General features: G+C 49.0%; 1 protein-coding gene across 1 annotated transcript in view; it reads right to left on the bottom strand.

The window, feature by feature from the left end:
- Positions 1-362: 362 nt before the first annotated feature.
- Positions 363-18,182, bottom strand: part of LOC118231854 (beta-1,4-N-acetylgalactosaminyltransferase 3-like) — a 50,972-nt gene continuing 33,152 nt past the window's right edge. The window contains exons 8-21 of the mRNA XM_035426173.1: positions 17,852-17,930; positions 15,322-15,388; positions 14,671-14,826; positions 13,918-14,027; positions 13,360-13,460; positions 11,881-11,957; positions 10,660-11,493; positions 10,326-10,623; positions 5,113-5,366; positions 4,555-4,708; positions 4,027-4,099; positions 3,285-3,438; positions 2,489-2,615; positions 363-1,936 (exon numbers count right to left, since the gene is read on the bottom strand). Coding sequence (XP_035282064.1) covers positions 1,828-1,936; positions 2,489-2,615; positions 3,285-3,438; positions 4,027-4,099; positions 4,555-4,708; positions 5,113-5,366; positions 10,326-10,623; positions 10,660-11,493; positions 11,881-11,957; positions 13,360-13,460; positions 13,918-14,027; positions 14,671-14,826; positions 15,322-15,388; positions 17,852-17,930 — 2,593 coding nt within the window. The 3' untranslated portion in view covers positions 363-1,827. The remainder of the gene's footprint in view (positions 1,937-2,488; positions 2,616-3,284; positions 3,439-4,026; positions 4,100-4,554; positions 4,709-5,112; positions 5,367-10,325; positions 10,624-10,659; positions 11,494-11,880; positions 11,958-13,359; positions 13,461-13,917; positions 14,028-14,670; positions 14,827-15,321; positions 15,389-17,851; positions 17,931-18,182) is intronic.

The following is an 18,182-nucleotide window of genomic DNA, read 5'->3' as shown; positions in this document are numbered from 1 at the left end:
TGTAATTTAAATATAAGCTCTCAGTGAACTTTCGCATTTAAATAAAGGGGTACAGTAACAACATTAACTGTCGCTATCTGCCACTTCATAATGCGTACATACAATATTCAATATTCCTAAGCATTACATAAGAGTACGATAACAGACACATTAATTACAGGTCCCCTGTTCAGAGATGCAAGTATTTTTTTCCAGCATAAAAGAGCAGTAATCTAGGTAGTGCACACTGAGATAATGTATTCCTTTGAAATGCCATTGACAGTACGTCTTTCTTACCCATGCCTCGTTGACCATGTTTGATGACTACAGTATTGGTAAACAAAGCATTTATTTGTAAAATCAGTATAACTTAATAGAATAAATTCTGTAAAATAAATCGAAACCGCTTTAAAAATGTTAAATTGTTTCAAAGGTTTAAAAAAACCACTCAAAAATGTGAGTTAGCAACTGGAAATAATCTTGCTGCAACTTATTATTATTATCAGACTCAAACTCTGACAAGTAGAAGTCTGTTTAAAGTGGTGTATGCATAATGCAAAATGTCTGTTTCGTAGGCATACGTTTGCTTATGGTACAAGCTGACAAATCCAAGCCCTGATTTGTCTTAGCAAAGATAATGGCTTTCAGAAAACATGTTCTTACTTGTACTCTCACTTGTACCTTTCAATTTAAAAAAAACAAATCCAGTTTGTTTAACCTCATGAAAAAAGTATAACAAATCAGAGGTGTACACGGTAGTGCTTATACAGACAATACCTGCCATCCTCATGTGTAAATTCATAAATTGATACGAACAATTTATACGAGGTATGTTGCAGCTATGACATTTGTATGCTTCACATACGAACGTCGTGAGTATGTGCATACTTAAGATGCAGCTAATGCAAAGCATTAATATTTGAAATTGCACAAGAAAACTGCAAAGGCAACAACTACAACAATGAACTGGATTAATTGGATAATTGGATTCTGGATGAGAGATATGGTAGGGTTATTTGGTTGGCGGGCTGAGACGCCATTTTGAATGCGACTCTTTGCCGTCACGGCTGCAGTCAGGGTCTGATAACGCGGATTCTGCACACAGCTCTGAGGGAGGAGCCAGTCTTAAGCAGATGGACACAGGACTTCAACTTCCTGTTCCATGCTAACTTTGCGCAAAGACAAACCCAATGGGGGAGTTGGTTATCAGTCATGAGACAGGGAGACTGACAATCACACCTGAATTAATTCAGGCCAATGCAAGAAGTAAAAAAAAAAAAAAAAACACACACACACACTTCAGTCCCTCTCAAACACGCTCCCTTCATACATACTGTAATCAGTAATTACTGCCTGCTAAAATCCACTTGCCTCCTTTCATAAAGGTAACTACATAAGCGTACCCATAATGTACTACATTGATATTATCGTTACTGTTATTAAACATTACTTTTAATCAATGACAAAATACACAATTAACAACCCTATTTCATCATTGTCCATTTAAAAAACATTGTCTTCAACAAAAACAAAATTAAAAATATCATTTAAAAAAAATCAGTAGTATCTTCTTTTTGTTTTCCACCCTTCTGTAAAAGATCCTATTCCAGCACACGGCTGTGGGAGAAACCGTTCCTACCCAAGATCGCAGCCTCTGGAGGGCTTGAGTGACAGGGAACCTCACTCTCTTCAGAGTCCACAAGCCCCCTCTGCCCCGCCCCTTCCACTGACCCTTCCCCCAGCAACGCAGGCAGTGATTGGTTGAACGGCGCCGGGGGGGGGGGGGGCGTGGCCCACAGAGGCACCTCGGAAACAAACGCTGCGGCGCAGCTCCGCCCGTTTCCGTGGTTACGCGCCCTTGCGGGGCTGACGGTTCCACATGCCCCTCTTGGAGTGGTAGTGGTGCATGAAGTTTCTGAGGTAGATTCGCTCCACTTCCAGCCCGGCCTGGAGGATCCTGGGTGACAGAGAGGGGGTGGAGGGGAGAGGGTGGGGGGAGACCCATAGTGAGGGTTAGCCTATCCCAGCCTATTTCACTGTAAGAGCAGGGGTTCTGATAAAGGAACTTCAGTACAGGTGGTATGGATGGAGGAAGGCTCTAAAACATCAGAATGGAGCACCCGGTATGTTTATTTGATGGGTCTCTGAAAGGTAGTAAATTTAAAATTTGGGTCCCGATATTAAAAACTTTAAGAACCAGTGATCTACACCACAGACATTGAGGAAATGTTGCTAAGACACCAAGTGGTAGTGAAAGGGATGTGGTGAGATGCTTACCATTGGCTATAGGATACAGGTCAGTCACTAAACAAAGCAGCAGTCAGGCTCATTTAAATGACTGCATCCCTGGACATTAAATCTGTGCCTGAACAGTACAGCTAGAGCCCAGAGGCTTACAATACAGGCTCCGCCTATAGCTCCTCCTCCCACTGACCACAAACACAAAGAGCTGCTGAGGACATGGAAATGGAAGTATTGCCCCCCGCCCCCCCCCCCCCCCCCCCCGTACCTGTCCAGCAGCTCCCAGTCCTCCCCTCCCCAGCGGTCCCGGAACTCTTTGGTGTTCATCCCCCCGGCAGCGTCCAGGTCCGACTTGTAGATCCCCAGCAGCCCAAAGCCGTTGACCTCCCAAAATCCTGAGGGAAACAACAGAGAGGAGTCATAAACCCTGTAGTGAATGAAGAATTACCCATAGAGGACGGAAGATAGGAGTGTGATGTTGAAATGTGAAATTACAACAACAGGGAAAAGTGTTCAGGTACCTAGTCTAATTTACAAAGTGAATGCAGCAAGCTAACGATAGCCAACTTACAGGGTAATACATCAATTACCCTTTCAACATGAGCAATGCAGTATTATTAGGAACTTGTTTCCTTGATATTACATGGCGGAAAAACACAACAGCATCATTAGCTAGCTGGCTAGCTGCATTAGCACCTATCTAAACAGCTGACAGGGAAAAGATTTATTTTGTCATCGGCTGCTGTTGCTAATTTTCTTAGCAAGTCAGTTAGCATGGTGTATCAACACAAAATTTTATCAATGTAGCAAGGCTGAAGTATCTGACTACACTAGGAAATACATGACATTCATTATGCATTTATTGTACGTTGCTTTGTATTAAAGTGTCTGCCAAATTAAATGTAACGTAATGCAATAGTGCCTCAGTTATTTTCTGCAGAGAACATCACTGCCCCAGGGCAGTGGTCAGCGATCTCTAGATTAACGGCAGCCTGTAGGAGAGAGGAACCGATTGGCTGCTGGGTGCGTCCGTCTGAGACGAAACGCCGCGCGACGCCACGCACCGTTGGGCTCCAGGGGCGTGGCCCCGCAGTCCAGCCGCAGCACGATGGGGGCGTAGGCCATCCTGCCCTCCACGCAGTGCTTGCGGATGCTGTCCACGATGAACTGGGGGAAGTGGATGTGCAGGTCGCACAGGAACACGATGCTGTGGTCGTCCTGGAAACGCACGCACGCGCACACACACACACACGGGGAGGCGGGCCTTGAGAGGGCTGGCAGGTGCGAGCTCTCTGAGAGCAGCGCTTCGTATGAAGAGCTACCGTAACGCCATTATTCATACAGGACAACAGCGGCCCCAACGACAGTCATGATCTCCTCAAGTGCCAACATCAGGGTCTTTGCCGTTTTAAGTATTAAATACAAAATAGAGAAACATTTGCACTCCGAAGAGGCTGTTTGCAGGTGCGCTGAAGAACAACCACTGATCACATCACTGTCAGCAACTTCTTTATGCTAAAATTTACCAAGAATAACAGTAAACCAATATTTTCCAAAAGAATTTTGCACAAGAATTTTATCAGAAGTATTTTTTTCAAAACCATCTGTGCAGCCAGACACTGTTGAATTAACAAAACTGCAACGAGAGACAGACCACCAAGCTACCATTACTGCTAACGAGATCAGGATATGCAAACGAGAAATGACAATGCCTGCGTTCATTGCGATGAACAGTGTCTCGGTCTGTACCGGTTGCTTAGGGGAACTGCCTGCATTACATCTCCGACTCATTTCCTTCATACTCACGGTAATGAGGTCAATTCCGGCCTGAAGACCAGCTGACCTCTCGAAGTTCCCGCTCAGTTTCACATACTGGTACCTGGGGACAGGTGGGGACAGGTGGGGACAGGTGGGGACAGGTGGGGACAGGTGGGGACACCATTAACATCCAGTACAGTCTGGACAAATTAGGCATTGCAGCAATGTGGCATGGTTTGAACACTAGATTGTGTGTGTTTGTGTGTGTGTTTGTATAGTGTGTGTGTCTGTGTGTGTGTGCGTGCACAGTATGTGTGTTTGTACATTATGTGTGTGTTTGTACAGTATGTGTGGGTTTGTGCGTATATGAAGAGAAAATCATTTCTGAGAGAAGAGAAAATCATTAATGTTTGTCATCTCAATCCTTTGAGCCCTATAAAAATTCCTCCACTTCACCCATCCACGGCTGCACTTTGACCGCAGGGCTGACAGCTAGATGAGCCGCAGCCCTCCCGGCCACCAGGGTGCGCTGTACACCAGCAAACCGCTAAACCAGGGATTTTACCACCGGCCTACCTGGGCAAAGATGAGCTCTTGAGCTCCTGCTCCACGTCCATGTCCGTGCTGCTGTAGTCCGTGATGATGATGTTGAAGTTCCCGTCCCCGGTGTCCCTGTAGAGCTGCTCCATGTCCAGGATGAACTGCCGGACCCACCGGGCCTGGTTCTTCACTACGGAGGACGAGCAGCGGTAATGAGCTAAGCGCACTTTCCAAAGCACTGAAACTTTTAACCCTTTTTGAAGAGTAGGTTTTTTCAGTGTTCTAGAACTCCACTGCTTTCAAATTGCCAGTAGTGTTTGTGCCCATAAATCAGTCCACTTGTGTGATCCATAATAGTAGTGGCTGTTATCTGAGGCAATTCGCTTGGATGGACAAGCTAATTTAGCTCTTAGTGTTACGTTAGCTCTGTGCTTGAAGTAGGCAAAAAGAAGTGTAACGTAGTGTTTGTCTGGACGGACAGGCTAATTTAGGCCTAAAGCCTCAGCCCACCTAAAACACGCCCAGACAACCCCACCCCGCGCGCTAGGGAACAGTGCATTGTGGGTAAGCGGGGGCGACGCCGCTGCGCCTGACCTGGGACGATGAAGTGCACGGTGGCGGAGGGGTTCCAGGTGAAGCCGCGGGGGCTGCAGAGCACCAGCTCCGGGGGGGCCCGCCCGTGGCCCAGGGCCCGGGGCCTGCCGCGGCGCTGGAGCAGGTAGACGTAGCGGGACAGGCGCACGCGGCCCCCGCCCTGCTCCTGCAGCTCCAGCTCCAGCAGGTAGCGGCCGCCGTAGGACGGGTCCACCCGCTTCTCCACGTTCACCACCTGCAGGAGGGAGAAGCGCCTGGGGAGGAAACGCACAAAACTGCCTGTTACTCTGCTGCTAGTCACTCAACTGCCTGTTACTCTGCTGCTAGTCATTCAACTGCCTGTTACTCTGCTGCTAGTCATTCAACTGCCTGTTACTCTGCTGCCAGTCATTCAACTGCCTGTTACTCTGCTGCCAGTCATTCAACTGCCTGTTACTCTGCTGCCAGTCATTCAACTGCCTGTTACTCTGCTGCTAGTCATTCAACTGCCTGTTACTCTGCTGCTAGTCATTCAACTGCCTGTTACTCTGCTGCCAGTCATTCAACTGCCTGTTACTCTGCTGCCAGTCATTCAACTGCCTGTTACTCTGCTGCCAGTCATTCAACTGCCTGTTACTCTGCTGCTAGTCACTCAACTGCCTGTTACTCTGCTGCTAGTCATTCATTACATTACATTACATTCATTTGGCAGACGCTTTTATCCAAAGCGACGTACAAGAAGTGCATTTTCATGATCGTAGACAACTGCTGAACACGGGTTCAGTAAGGTACAATTACTTATTTTGTACAGCTATTTCTAGCTGAGAACAATGAACACTATCCTGGTCTAACATCTGCAAAGCCAAACTAGGCAGAAGATTAAGCTAGAGTATTAGGACAAATACAATTTACCAAGAAGTGCAGGGATGGGGCAACATGTAACAAGGAAAAAAGGGTATTTTTTTTTTTTTTTTTTTTTTTTTTTTTTAATATATATATACACAGCATGGTGGTGGTTATTCTAGGTATAGTCTGAAGAGATGAGTCTTCAGGCCACGGCGGAAGATGGATAGTGAGGGGGAGGTTCGGAGAGGGACGGGGAGTTCGTTCCACCACTGGGGAGCTAGGGTGGAGAAGCTCTGTGATCCCTTTGGGCGGGTGGGAGGGGTTACAAGACGCCCTGCTGCTACAGAGCGGAGTGGTCGAGCAGGCACATAGAATTGAGTCATGTCCTGCAAGTAGATGGGGGCTGTCCTGTTGGCGGCAGTGTAGGCAAGGGTCAGGGCTTTGAATCGGATCCTGGCAGCGACCGGTAGCCAGTGAAGTGATCGCAGCAGAGGAGTGACGTGGGAGAATTTGGGGAGGTTGTAGATGAGCCGGGCAGCGGCATTCTGGATCATCTGTAGTGGCTGTATGGCACAAGCTGGCAGGTTTGCAAGGAGAGAGTTGCAGTAATCAAGGCGAGAGGTCACCGTAGCCTGGACGAGCAGCTGGGTGGAGTGCGTCGTCAGGTATGGTCGAATCCTCCTGATGTTGTATAGGAGGAATCTGCAGGACCTTGATGTTGCCTTGATGTGCTCCTTGAGGTCCAGTTGGTCATCCAGGACCACCCCCAAGCTCTTGGCAGAGTGAGAGGCAGTCACTGTGGTGCCATCAACCGTGATTGAGAGTTCACGAAGCAAGGAGGTCTTGTGCAGGAAGAAGAGCAGCTCAGTTTTGTTGAGGTTGAGCTTCAGATGGTGGCTGGCCATCCAGGTGGAGATGTCAGCCAGGCAGGAAGAGATCTTATCATTGACCAGTGTGGCCGAGGGGGGGAAAGAAAAGAAGAGTTGTGTGTCATCTGCATAACAATGATAGGAAAAACCATGTGAATTAATGACTGAACCAAGAGATCTGGTGTATAAGGAGAACAGCAGAGGACCCAGTACAGATCCCTGCGGTACTCCCGTAACAAGTGGATGAGAAGCAGAGGCAGACCCCTTCCAGGTGACCTGGTAGGTCCTATCTGCAAGATAGGAAGCGAACCAAGACAGGGCAGTCCCGGCAATTCCCATCCCAGCCAAGGTGGAGAGGAGTATTTTATGGTTGACCGTGTCAAAAGCTGCAGACAGGTCAAGAAGGATCAGGACAGAGGAAAGGCGTGAGGCTCTTGCAGTGGCAAGTGCCTCCGTCACAGCTAGGAGTGCAGTCTCTGTTGAGTGCCCAGATCGAAAGCCAGACTGGAGAGGGTCTAGCAGGTTGTTCTGATGGAGAAAAGAGGTTAATTGTTTAAGAACTGCTCGTTCGAGGGTTTTGGACAGAAAGGGTAGAAGGGATACGGGTCGATAATTTGCTACATCGGAGGGGTCTAAGGTGGGTTTTTTGAGTAGTGGGGTAACACGAGCCGTCTTAAAAACAGAGGGAACATGACCAGAGGAGAGAGAGGAATTAATAATGGAAGACAGATAGGGAAGGAGCTCGCTGGAGATAGATTGGAGAACTTTAGATGGGATGGGGTCAAGTGGACAGGTGGTTGCGCGATGAGAGGTGATCAGTTGTAATACATCGGAATCCTCCAGCATCTCAAAGGAGGTCAGTGTGGCTGTGGGGTTGTCCTGGGGGGTTGGGGGGCTCACTGGATGGGTGAAGGAGTTCCGGATTGTAGCCACCTTTCCTTCAAAGGCGGCCAGAAAGTCATCTGCGGAGAGGGAAGAGGGAGGTGGGGGTGGAGGAGGAATGAGGAGGGAAGAGAAGGTGGAGAATAGTTTACGTGGATTAGAGACACATGCGCTGATCTTGGATTGGAAAAAAGAGGCTTTTGCAGACGTGAGGGCAGATGTAAAAGTCGCCAGCAGGGTATGGTATGCAGTCAGGTCATCAGAGGATCGGGATTTTCTCCACTTTCTCTCTGCAGCCCGCAGTGATGTTCTGCTGGAGCGTAGTGACTCGGTCAGCCATGGACAGGGGGGTGAGGAGCGTGCTGGTTTGGAGACAAGAGGACAAAGTGAGTCGAGGGACTGAGAGAGGCAGGAGTTGAGGGTGGAGGTGGCAAGGTCAACTGGCAGGTTAGAGAAAGACGCAGGAGGGGGAAGTGTGGACAGAGCAGTGGAGACGAGGGAGGATTGTGACAGAGTAGGGAGATTTCTCCTGAAAGTTACTGTGGGTGAGCTATTGGATGAATTGAGGGGGAGTAAATAGGAGAGGGAGAAAGAAAGAAAGAAGTGGTCTGAGACATGGAGGGGAGTCACTGCAAGTTGGGGAATGGAGCAGCCTCTGGTGAATACAAGGTCTAGTTGGTTACCAGCCTTGTGTGTGGGGGGGGGAGGAGGACAGGGATAGGGCGAAAGACTGCAGGAGTGAGGCAACCCTGGACAGTTGGGAGGTTTCTGGTGGGAGGTTGAAGTCTCCCAGTAGAATAGCAGGAGTGCCATCCTCAGGGAGAGAGCTCAGGAGAGTGTCCAGCTCGTCCAGAAATGAGCCGAGTGGACCTGGAGGGCGGTACAGAACAATAACGTGAAATGTAGAGGGATGAGTAACAGTAATCGCGTGAAATTCAAAGGAGGAGAAAGTAGGGTTAGGACTGGGGAGGACACAGAACTTCCAGGACAAGGAAATGAGTAGACCGGTACCCCCGCCTCGGCCAGAGGCCCTGGGGGTGTGCGAGAAGGAGTATCCCGCAGACAGTGCAGCTGGGGTGGCGGTGTTATCGGGAGTGATCCAGGTTTCCGTGAGAGCCAGGAAGTCAAGAGACTTCGTCTTGGCAAAGGCAGTAATGAAGTCAGCTTTCTGGACGGCTGACTGGCAGTTCCATAATCCACCTGTGACAGTGAATTCCTGAGGTGTGGATAAGGGTGGGTAGATCAAGTTGGTTAAATTACGCCTGCGGTGAACAGACCATTTGGGGCGAGGCAGCACGCACAAGGGAATGGGGTTTAAAAACATGATAAACTGATGACGAGGCTGCCTATGGCAGCCTCTGCTGGAGCTATAAATACTGGGTGACAATTACGTGTTTGCATTAGCTTCATTAGAGCAGATAAGCACCAGGTGAAGCTCCTCGAAATTAGCTCAACAATACGGGGCAGTTAAACACCAATCCCCACACACAGTTTCACTAACGCCTTTAACTAACTAACAACAGCAAGTCAACTACAGATATTCTCAGCTAACGCCCAACTAAGCTTGCTGACTAGCAACAGTTGAGACAAGTTTTAAAAAGATTAGGCTACCTAAATTACACACAACTATGTTCGCTAACTAGCAACAGCAGAAACAAATTAAGTTATGATACGCTTATCTGAATCGCGGGGGACGGCAGAAGCGACGACACAATCAGATGCACACTGTTGAACCACAGATGAACACCACTTAAATAGCACCAGGTGAAGCTCCTCGAAATTAGCTCAACAATACGGGGCAGTTAAACACCAATCCCCACACACAGTTTCACTAACGCCTTTAACTAACTAACAACAGCAAGTCAACTACAGATATTCTCAGCTAACGCCCAACTAAGCTTGCTGACTAGCAACAGTTGAGACAAGTTTTAAAAAGATTAGGCTACCTAAATTACACACAACTATGTTCGCTAACTAGCAACAGCAGAAACAAATTAAGTTATGATACGCTTATCTGAATCGCGGGGGACGGCAGAAGCGACGACACAATCAGATGCACACTGTTGAACCACAGATGAACACCACTTAAATAGCACCAGGTGAAGCTCCTCGAAATTAGCTCAACAATACGGGGCAGTTAAACACCAATCCCCACACACAGTTTCACTAACGCCTTTAACTAACTAACAACAGCAAGTCAACTACAGATATTCTCAGCTAACGCCCAACTAAGCTTGCTGACTAGCAACAGTTGAGACAAGTTTTAAAAAGATTAGGCTACCTAAATTACACACAACTATGTTCGCTAACTAGCCTCAACTGCCTGTTACTCTGCTGCTAGTCATTCAACTGCCTGTTACTCTGCTGCTAGTCATTCAACTGCCTGTTACTCTGCTGCTAGTCATTCAACTGCCTGTTACTCTGCTGCTAGTCATTCAACTGCCTGTTACTCTGCTGCTAGTCATTCAACTGCCTGTTACTCTGCTGCTAGTCATTCAAAACCTGCATAAATACTGCCCATTACTCGACTTTTAGTTATTCAATAATTGCATAAATACTGCCTGTTTATAGTGCTAGTTATGAACACAATTAGTGTTCCATACGCGCACGCATTACAAACACACACACACACATTACCCCGGATGTCTCTGCTCCAGCTTGCTCATGAAGCGCTGCGCCAGGTCCAGCGCGTCCTCGGGCTTCAGCAGCAGGTTGCCGGACACGTTGCAGCTCAGGTCGATCCAGTCCGAGCGCAGCGAGTGGAAGTCCAGCGGGTTCACCTCGAACGTCTGCCCCCAGTTCACCTCCGGGTCGAAGGCCACCGCCGGCTCGGTCGCCTCGTACTTCCGCCCGTCCTCGTCGTACTCCTCCGCGTCCTCCTCCAGCTTCCAGAGTCCGCCCGCGTCCTCGCGCAGGTCCGAGGCTCCGGGCTCCCCCCCCTCCCCCCCCTCCCCCACCTCCTCCCCCCCTCTCCTGTCCCCGCGAGCTCGCTTGGGAAGGGGCGGTTCCAGAACGTGAAGGATGGCGTTCTCCTGCTCTGGCTCCGCCCTCTGCTCCGCCTCCTTGCCTCTGACTTCCCCCCACCGGCCTACAGGCATCCTGTCCCTCCCGACGGCGCCGTCCCGGATCTCGCTCTGCGGCACGGCCCCGAACGCCCTCGCTCGCGGCCTGGGGTGGTTCTCGGGCGGGACCTGGGGCGCTTGGGAGGGCACCGGTAGCCGCGCAGCGGGTACCGGGGCCCTTCGTTCCGGGTCGCGGTGGAGGGTCCGGTTTTTACCGCTGCGCGGTTTTTCCAAAGCCTGTCCAATGTTGTCATTCGGTCCTCCAGCCACTAGGTGGTGCTCAACCTGAGCAGCATTCATTCCACGTGCTGGGACTGCGACGGCACTCTTACCCTGTCTGGCCCGTTCAAGCTGCGATGCATTATTTCCCACAGGCAGGAGGCCGTGCGGTATAGGGACCGGCACCTCATTTGGATCAATTTCACTTTTCCTTCTGGATTTTTTCCTCCTCTGAACTTTGACCTCCGGGTCTTCCCTTTGATCCGCCTCCGGCAGCTGGGCCGGCACTTCCTCCTGGACGCTGGCTTTGTCCCGCCTCTTCCTCTTCTTCGCCAGCTCGGGCCCGTCGGCCGGCAGCGCAGAGAACAGCTTCCTTCTCCGCTTGAAGGTGTAGTCGTCGTAGTCGTCGCCGTAGTCGGGCAGGTCGTTGGACTTCTCCTCGGCCCCGTCCTCAACGCCCTCCCCTTCAGAGTCCTCCTTCGGGACGTCCTCGTAGCGGATGCTGTCCTCCAACTCGTCGAAAGCTGGAAGCGGAAAGAAAAACAGAGAAGCAGAAGAAGAGTCATTACAACCAGTCCTACCAAAACTGAACATCTGAAAGGTAGCTTCGATTAAAAAAATACAACTGACAAAGTGAAAAGCTTTGTCAGTAGTATTTAAAATGTTGTACAATGTTGTGGCTATTCACTCATGAGTAAATCTGGTGTCACCAGTAATCAACATGTAAATAATTACACTACATGTGTATACACTAGTTCAAAAGGATTTCATTTGAAACTGCATTCTTGACCTTCTATGGTAAACATGAATTTACAATTAGTGCCTTCGTCATGAGAAATATGAGCTTTCGCATTCTCGCAAGGTTATGATATCTATGGTAAAGATGAAGGAGAAAGACGTGTGCAGTCTACCTCGATTGTCCCACGGAACACGTCCATCTTCGAACCCTTCAGGGACATCCAATTTCATGTATCTATAAAACCCATTCCTGCCAAAACAGTACTGCAAAATTTAATGATAGATAGCATGACACATTGTAAGTTAACTTAACATTAACTTAAACAAAAACACTCACAACATTATTGTAGCAAAATAATAGTACTGTTCTCATTTATCTGTTAGGTTTTAAGTATGTATGTTGTATTTTATTCCATCAATGAAATAAAGGGTTCATAACATACATATTTTTTATATAAGTAGCCATGATACAAACAGTGGCTGACTTGTGCTGTCAAAGTCAATGACTATCTGACTCGAGCTTCTGTGGTAATACTGTGCCACCTTGTGGTGTGGCATAGTACTGCACCGAATACACTCACGCAACCTCCCCGAGCAGGCCTAGATCTAGCTGTTCCCGTCAGCTGCTAGATAAATGCCATCTCATCCAAAAACAACCCCATATATTCAGGGAAGGACATCGCTGATCCAATTACTGATTGTGGACAGCTGGATTAATGAATCAGAGAAGGGCAGGCGGTATTTCAAATAGGAAAATAGCCTTTCATAGGCAGTCTGTGGCAGAGCTACTGTCTCTGCTTGAAATTACTCCAGAAAAATTCTGCTGAACAGCATTACAGGTGGAATGAGTACTGAATTCATCAGAAAAAGAAACCCCACAGAAATATTTCTAACAGATCTTTTTTGGGAAGCTGTGTTATCGGTGTGCCCCGTAAGCAACCAATCAGACAGCCTCGATTACCGTTGGCATGAGGCCACACCCATGCTGATACACGATAAAAAAAGCACTCCCTCTCGTGAGATATCGCTTAATTGTGTGTGGCCAATCACATGCTTTTTCCCAATTTACTCAAGCGCCAGCCTATTCAAACCAACATTCCTATCACCATAAAACATTTCCCAAGTGCTGCAACAGAAAACAGAAAACCACTGAAAGTGAACTTCCTGTTCAACGCAACAATATGCTGCCTATTGAATGTGCCCTAAATCGTGTTGTTGCAATGCCTTTTAAATAAACACACTGTGCCTGAAATGGGCACATGCAATCAGATTAGAGTGCCATTAGAGAGAAAAAAAATCCTAAAAAAACATTTCAAAACTCTGATGAAGATTCTTGAGCGAACCTAGATAAAATTAGTACTGCTTTGGATTTTGTACCATTATGTGAACCACACTAGCAATGGGCAAGTTTTGATTTAGCATAATGTAGATATCTGAAATTACATAGGCAGACAAGTTTTTACAGATGCACAGAGGGTATGGTTTGTGTATGGGAGTAACCTGATGTGTAACTTTAGCGAAGGCAATGCTAAACTGGCTGCCACTGTTCATGTGCATGTGTGCTACATTATGTGAGGTAATTTGTTTTTGAGATGCTAAATCTTCTGTTGCCACGGTGATGGATCTAAAGAGCTGTGAGACAAAGTGATTACCTCTTTATGTACTGAGGATTGGAATGGTAGAAGCACTTGTTTTCGGTCTCCATGTGAGTCAGCCTCGTGTAGTCATTGGGATAGATGTAGGACATGTAGACCTGCCCATGGGAAAAAGGTTATCCCTCAACGACCAGCATCACATCACAGGCACAAACATACGTTACAACAATGTCCTACAGGACCAATGATCTTATGAAAGGAAGAGAAAATAGCTGTGGCTTGGCTGACTTCACTGAATATTTGTACATGTATAGGAGAGCAGAGAGACAAGGGAACCAAAGCAAGGCTCAACACTGCCAAGATCTTTGTCCCCTTGGTAACCGAGCTGACCATCAGTGCATTCACATTTTGACTAATGTTCATCTTTAATGGTCAACAACGGTACCAGCAGCTAACATAATGCAGCCTGTTGTCATGCAGTGAGCCCTGTCCTCTAATTGGTCCGACTGCACCTTGTGACACACTTTAAGCCAATCACAGCCTGGAACGGTACGCTGAGATGCAGTGGGGGGCCGGTCAGCAGTGTGTGGGACAGGCAGAGGTGGGGGTACTCACGAACTGCAGGCCCTGGTACCTCAGCAGGGGGAAGCCCTTAATGATGTAGCTGGGCCTGTAGATGCAGTCCGGCAGGAGCTTGTCCAGGTACGCCTCGTCGATGAGCGGAACTGCGCAGAGGAACACACAGCGGATGTGAGCACTCAGCGAATAGAGAAATCCTGAGTCCTCACAGAGCATCAGGACCACCAGGCCTGCCAGCTAACTACTGCTCTTTTTCTGTTAATATGTAAAGGATCTTTGTGACAGTTTTATGTAAAACGTGCTACACAAATAAAATGAATTAATGTCATGGAAACAACTAATTTCTGGTCCTTGAGGCCCACAGTCCTGCAGATCTCTACCCATTCCCATTGAACTATAAACAATCACTGATTTTAAGACGTTTTTCAATAAATTAAACTGTTCGTTGAATCGTGTGGATCCTGACTGATCCAAAATCCTAGCGATAGCATAGCCCTTTAAAACCGCAACTGAGTCGCATTAAAAACACTGTTGGCCCTGCATGACCAGGGTTGAGTAGCCCTGCAGATACTGTGGACCACCAACACCAGGGTTGAGTAGCCCTGCACACACAGAGCCCTAGCAGGCCTGGAAAAGAGCAGCCCTGTTTAAAGTACAAGCTCTCCTCAGATTGGCCCCCTCACACAGGCCCCGGGGCTCAGCTGTTAGGGTTAGGGTTAGGCTCTCTCTGAGCGTGTGCGATGGCGGGACGGTGCGATGGCGGTATGGCGGTACGGCGCGGTCGCTCACGCTGGTGCAGGCTGTCGCGGCGGTCCTCCCTCAGCATGTCCGCGCCGTGGCCGGAAGCCCCCGCGCTCTCCCCCGCCCCCTCCCCCGCCGTCCGCGCGCGGCTGGCCGCCGACTGCGGGACGTGCGCCACCTCGGTCATCAGCAGGCCCGACTCGTCTGATTGGACGACAGGAGGCGTCGCGTTACGTCACGCTCGCGCAGAACAACCCGGCAGAAATGGCATTGCTTTGTCATTAAGCAACACGGCGCGGGAGGCCAGGCTGTATGGTGAGTGCAGTCACGGCTACAGGGGAGCTGTTAAGCATGGTGCGAAGCTGGCAACCCCCAGAGCTGTGACTGTACTCACCATACAGCACGGGCTCGAGTGCCGTATTGCCTTTGCAAAATAGTTACAACAAATAGGAACAATTAACTGATGACAGTATTATTTATTTTTTAAATATTATTTGTCAGTAATGGTTTGGAGTCGACCGTTTGATTAACCGTTATTGTATCAGATTTACAATCGCTGTGGAACGCAGCCTCAGCCAACGGCTCGTTTAAATAATGAGAAACCAGTCGGGTGAGGAATCCGGCAGACAAAAGCCAGACTGGTCTCTCAGCATTGCCGCTGAGATCAGGAGCGAAAAGGTCGCCGCAGCGCAGACTCACTTGTGTACAGGGAAATGTGCTGGGAGCCGATGAGGTCAAAACGCAGGCCGTCCGGGTACGTTTGCCACTGCGGGGAGTAAAGGCAGTCAGAGAAACATCCCAGCCACAACACCATGAAGAGCAGGTTCTCTGCAATGTTTTTTTTGTTTTCCCCCCCCAAAGTCAGTGTTCTAGAACACGGCTGCTTTCACAGCCACCAGTGTTGATCGTTACATCAGCATTAGAATGCTCAGTTCAGAACATTCTAATCGCATATTTGTGATTTTGCACCTTAAAGAGTTAAACCGGTCGGGCTGGTTCAGCAGGAGTTCTGAATGCTAGTATTAAGGATACAGTGGGAGCGTTCACCCATGTTAATCTGCTTCCTGCTGCCTTTTATAAAAACAACACAGAGAATTTATCAGTGTTCTCCACACTATGCTTCTCCCTCCCACCTCTATGACCCAACACAGATCAGGTTAGAAACAAGCAAAGACGTTGCTAAATGTGCACGTGTTTCTGCACACACGCACGTGTGGATTTGTTACCTGAACTGCAAACATGCTATTCTGCATGGTATAACATAACTTTGTTCCTTTTGGTAAATAATCTTTTTCTGTTCTAATTTTTACAAGGGTGTGAATTAGTGTGTCGCTATATTCATGCATGTACAGCCGTGAGTGAATGTGTTTGTACATAAAGGAACAGAATTCCCGCACAAGAGGACACATTTATCAGCACTCGAAAATTTGAAATAAATGTGAGCTGTTAAAAACATCACAAACATTACTGTAGAAGACTCTACTATTTGTCTGCCATTGTTACCAGTAAGGCTTTCACTCAGCGCAGCATACGGTAAAACCGATGGTCGATAGATATGCCACGTGGTCACGTGTGCAGCGTTTCTGTTAATACGGGAAGCGGTTCTAAAAATATGCCCACTTTCTGAATGAGCGCTCAACACCTCGGGCCTGAAGAATCGCTACCCAATAACACCCCCCCCCGCGCCCACTCACCCCCCCTTTAGACACTGACACAGCGCCCAGAAAAAAAGCTCCGTTTCAAAGCAACGCAGCGGCCGACAATCACGACGCCAATCACAATCCGAGCAGCGTTTCCAGGTACAGGTGAGGAATCTCACCAAGAACATTCCTCACCTAAGGAATGAGCAGCAAACATCAGGTCATGGAAGGGACACAGACACAGACACAGCTCCAGCACTGTAGGCCATTTCCATGTCCGCACATCACCCCCATAACACAGCATGCACGTGTGAATGTGAATGTAGAAACAACCGAATGTCAATGCGCACACGACCGCAGAGGGACCTGGTCCCATAATCCAAAGGCACAGTGTATCTGTACAACTGGGCCGGGGACCGAGCGCATTTAAACATGACGGACTGCACGTTTAACCGCCTGCATTAACCTCGACACGTCGCCATATAAAACAATACACTTCCAGAGCGGATGCTAGGCTATAAAGTGCCACGATACGCACATTTAGCGGCTACAAATTACAGGCAGTCAAATGCGTCGTGGCGGACGGAGCGCCGCGCTGCTTTTAAAATGCTAAAAGCGTCTTAAGCACCCTTGAAATCTACAGCTCTCCCCCCCACCCCCCCCCCCCCCCCGCGCGCGCTCGTAAAATAACGGTTTTAAACCCCGCGCGAAGAAAAACGCTCCGTTAACCCAAATGGGTCCGTGCGGCCGTTTTACGGGGTTTTTAATTCTGCCGCGGCTCGTAAAAAATCTGTCATGCGTCATGTAAAAATGACGGCGCTGGTGCCGGGGCAGTAAAACCACTTCTGTGTGGGCCGAGGTTGTGGTTACTCTTCCACTTCCGGCCCTGAGACCGGACTAGTTAAAAAGAGGGGGGGGGGGGGGGGGGGGGTTTGGGTGGGGGGCGGCAGGGGGGGATTTTGGGGGTCCCCTGCTGCAGTGAAACACTGACATTGACTTCATATTGTTTGCTAGTGGAGGGGGGACGGGGGGGCGCGGTTGGGAGGTGACGGTGGGGGGGGCTAGCAACAGGAACTGGGCAGAGAGTCACAAGGAGACCCTTCCCACAAGCCCACACAAATATTTGGGTCTACAGGGAGCCAATCCCACGAGGTCCTTGCAACACGAAAGCAAACTATCAGCAAGATCCTGATTCTCCTGTTCAGAGAGACCCACGGTGTGGGGTGGAGAACAAGGGGAAACTCTGCTTCTCCTGTTCAGAGAGACCCACGGTGTGGGGTGGAGAACAAGGGAAAACTCCGCCTGCTTCTCCTGTTCAGAGAGACCCACGTGTGGGGTGGAGAACAAGGGAAAACTCTGCTTCTCCTGTTCAGAGAGACCCACGGTGTGGGGTGGAGAACAAGGGAAAACTCTGCCTGCTTCTCCTGTTCAGAGAGACCCACGTGTGGGGTGTAGAACAAGGGAAAACTCCGCCTGCTTCTCCGGTTCAGAGAGACCTGCTCTGTGGGGTGCAGAACAAGGGGAAAACTCTGCTTCTCCTGTACAGAGACCCACGGTGTGGGGTGTAGACAGAGGGGGAAATGGCTTACTGCTACTTCCACGTGGTCCGTGCCCTGCTCGTTCTGCTTGTGGATGATTTCAAAGTAATAGCGCTCCGACGACTTCAGCCTGTGGGGGAGACAAAAGCCAAGTTGTGAGTCAACTTCCACAGACCCGCTGCAGTAACTTCTACATTCTGCCTCATAGCCCTACTCATAGTACTCTTGGGTGTTGTACTTCAAAATAAGAGCCTTGCGCTCCACCTACGGTTTGGTTGCGGTTCAGCTGCTCATTTACTTGTAATGCTACCCTCTACCGCAAAGAAGGCGGGCTTAACCTACGTCACATGTCAAACCCAAGTACCACGGGCGAGATACGACC

The sequence above is a fragment of the Anguilla anguilla genome, chromosome 7 (genome assembly GCF_013347855.1).
Source record: "Anguilla anguilla isolate fAngAng1 chromosome 7, fAngAng1.pri, whole genome shotgun sequence".
Taxonomy (NCBI): domain Eukaryota; kingdom Metazoa; phylum Chordata; class Actinopteri; order Anguilliformes; family Anguillidae; genus Anguilla; species Anguilla anguilla.
This window is presented reverse-complemented; position numbering and strand designations above follow the sequence as displayed.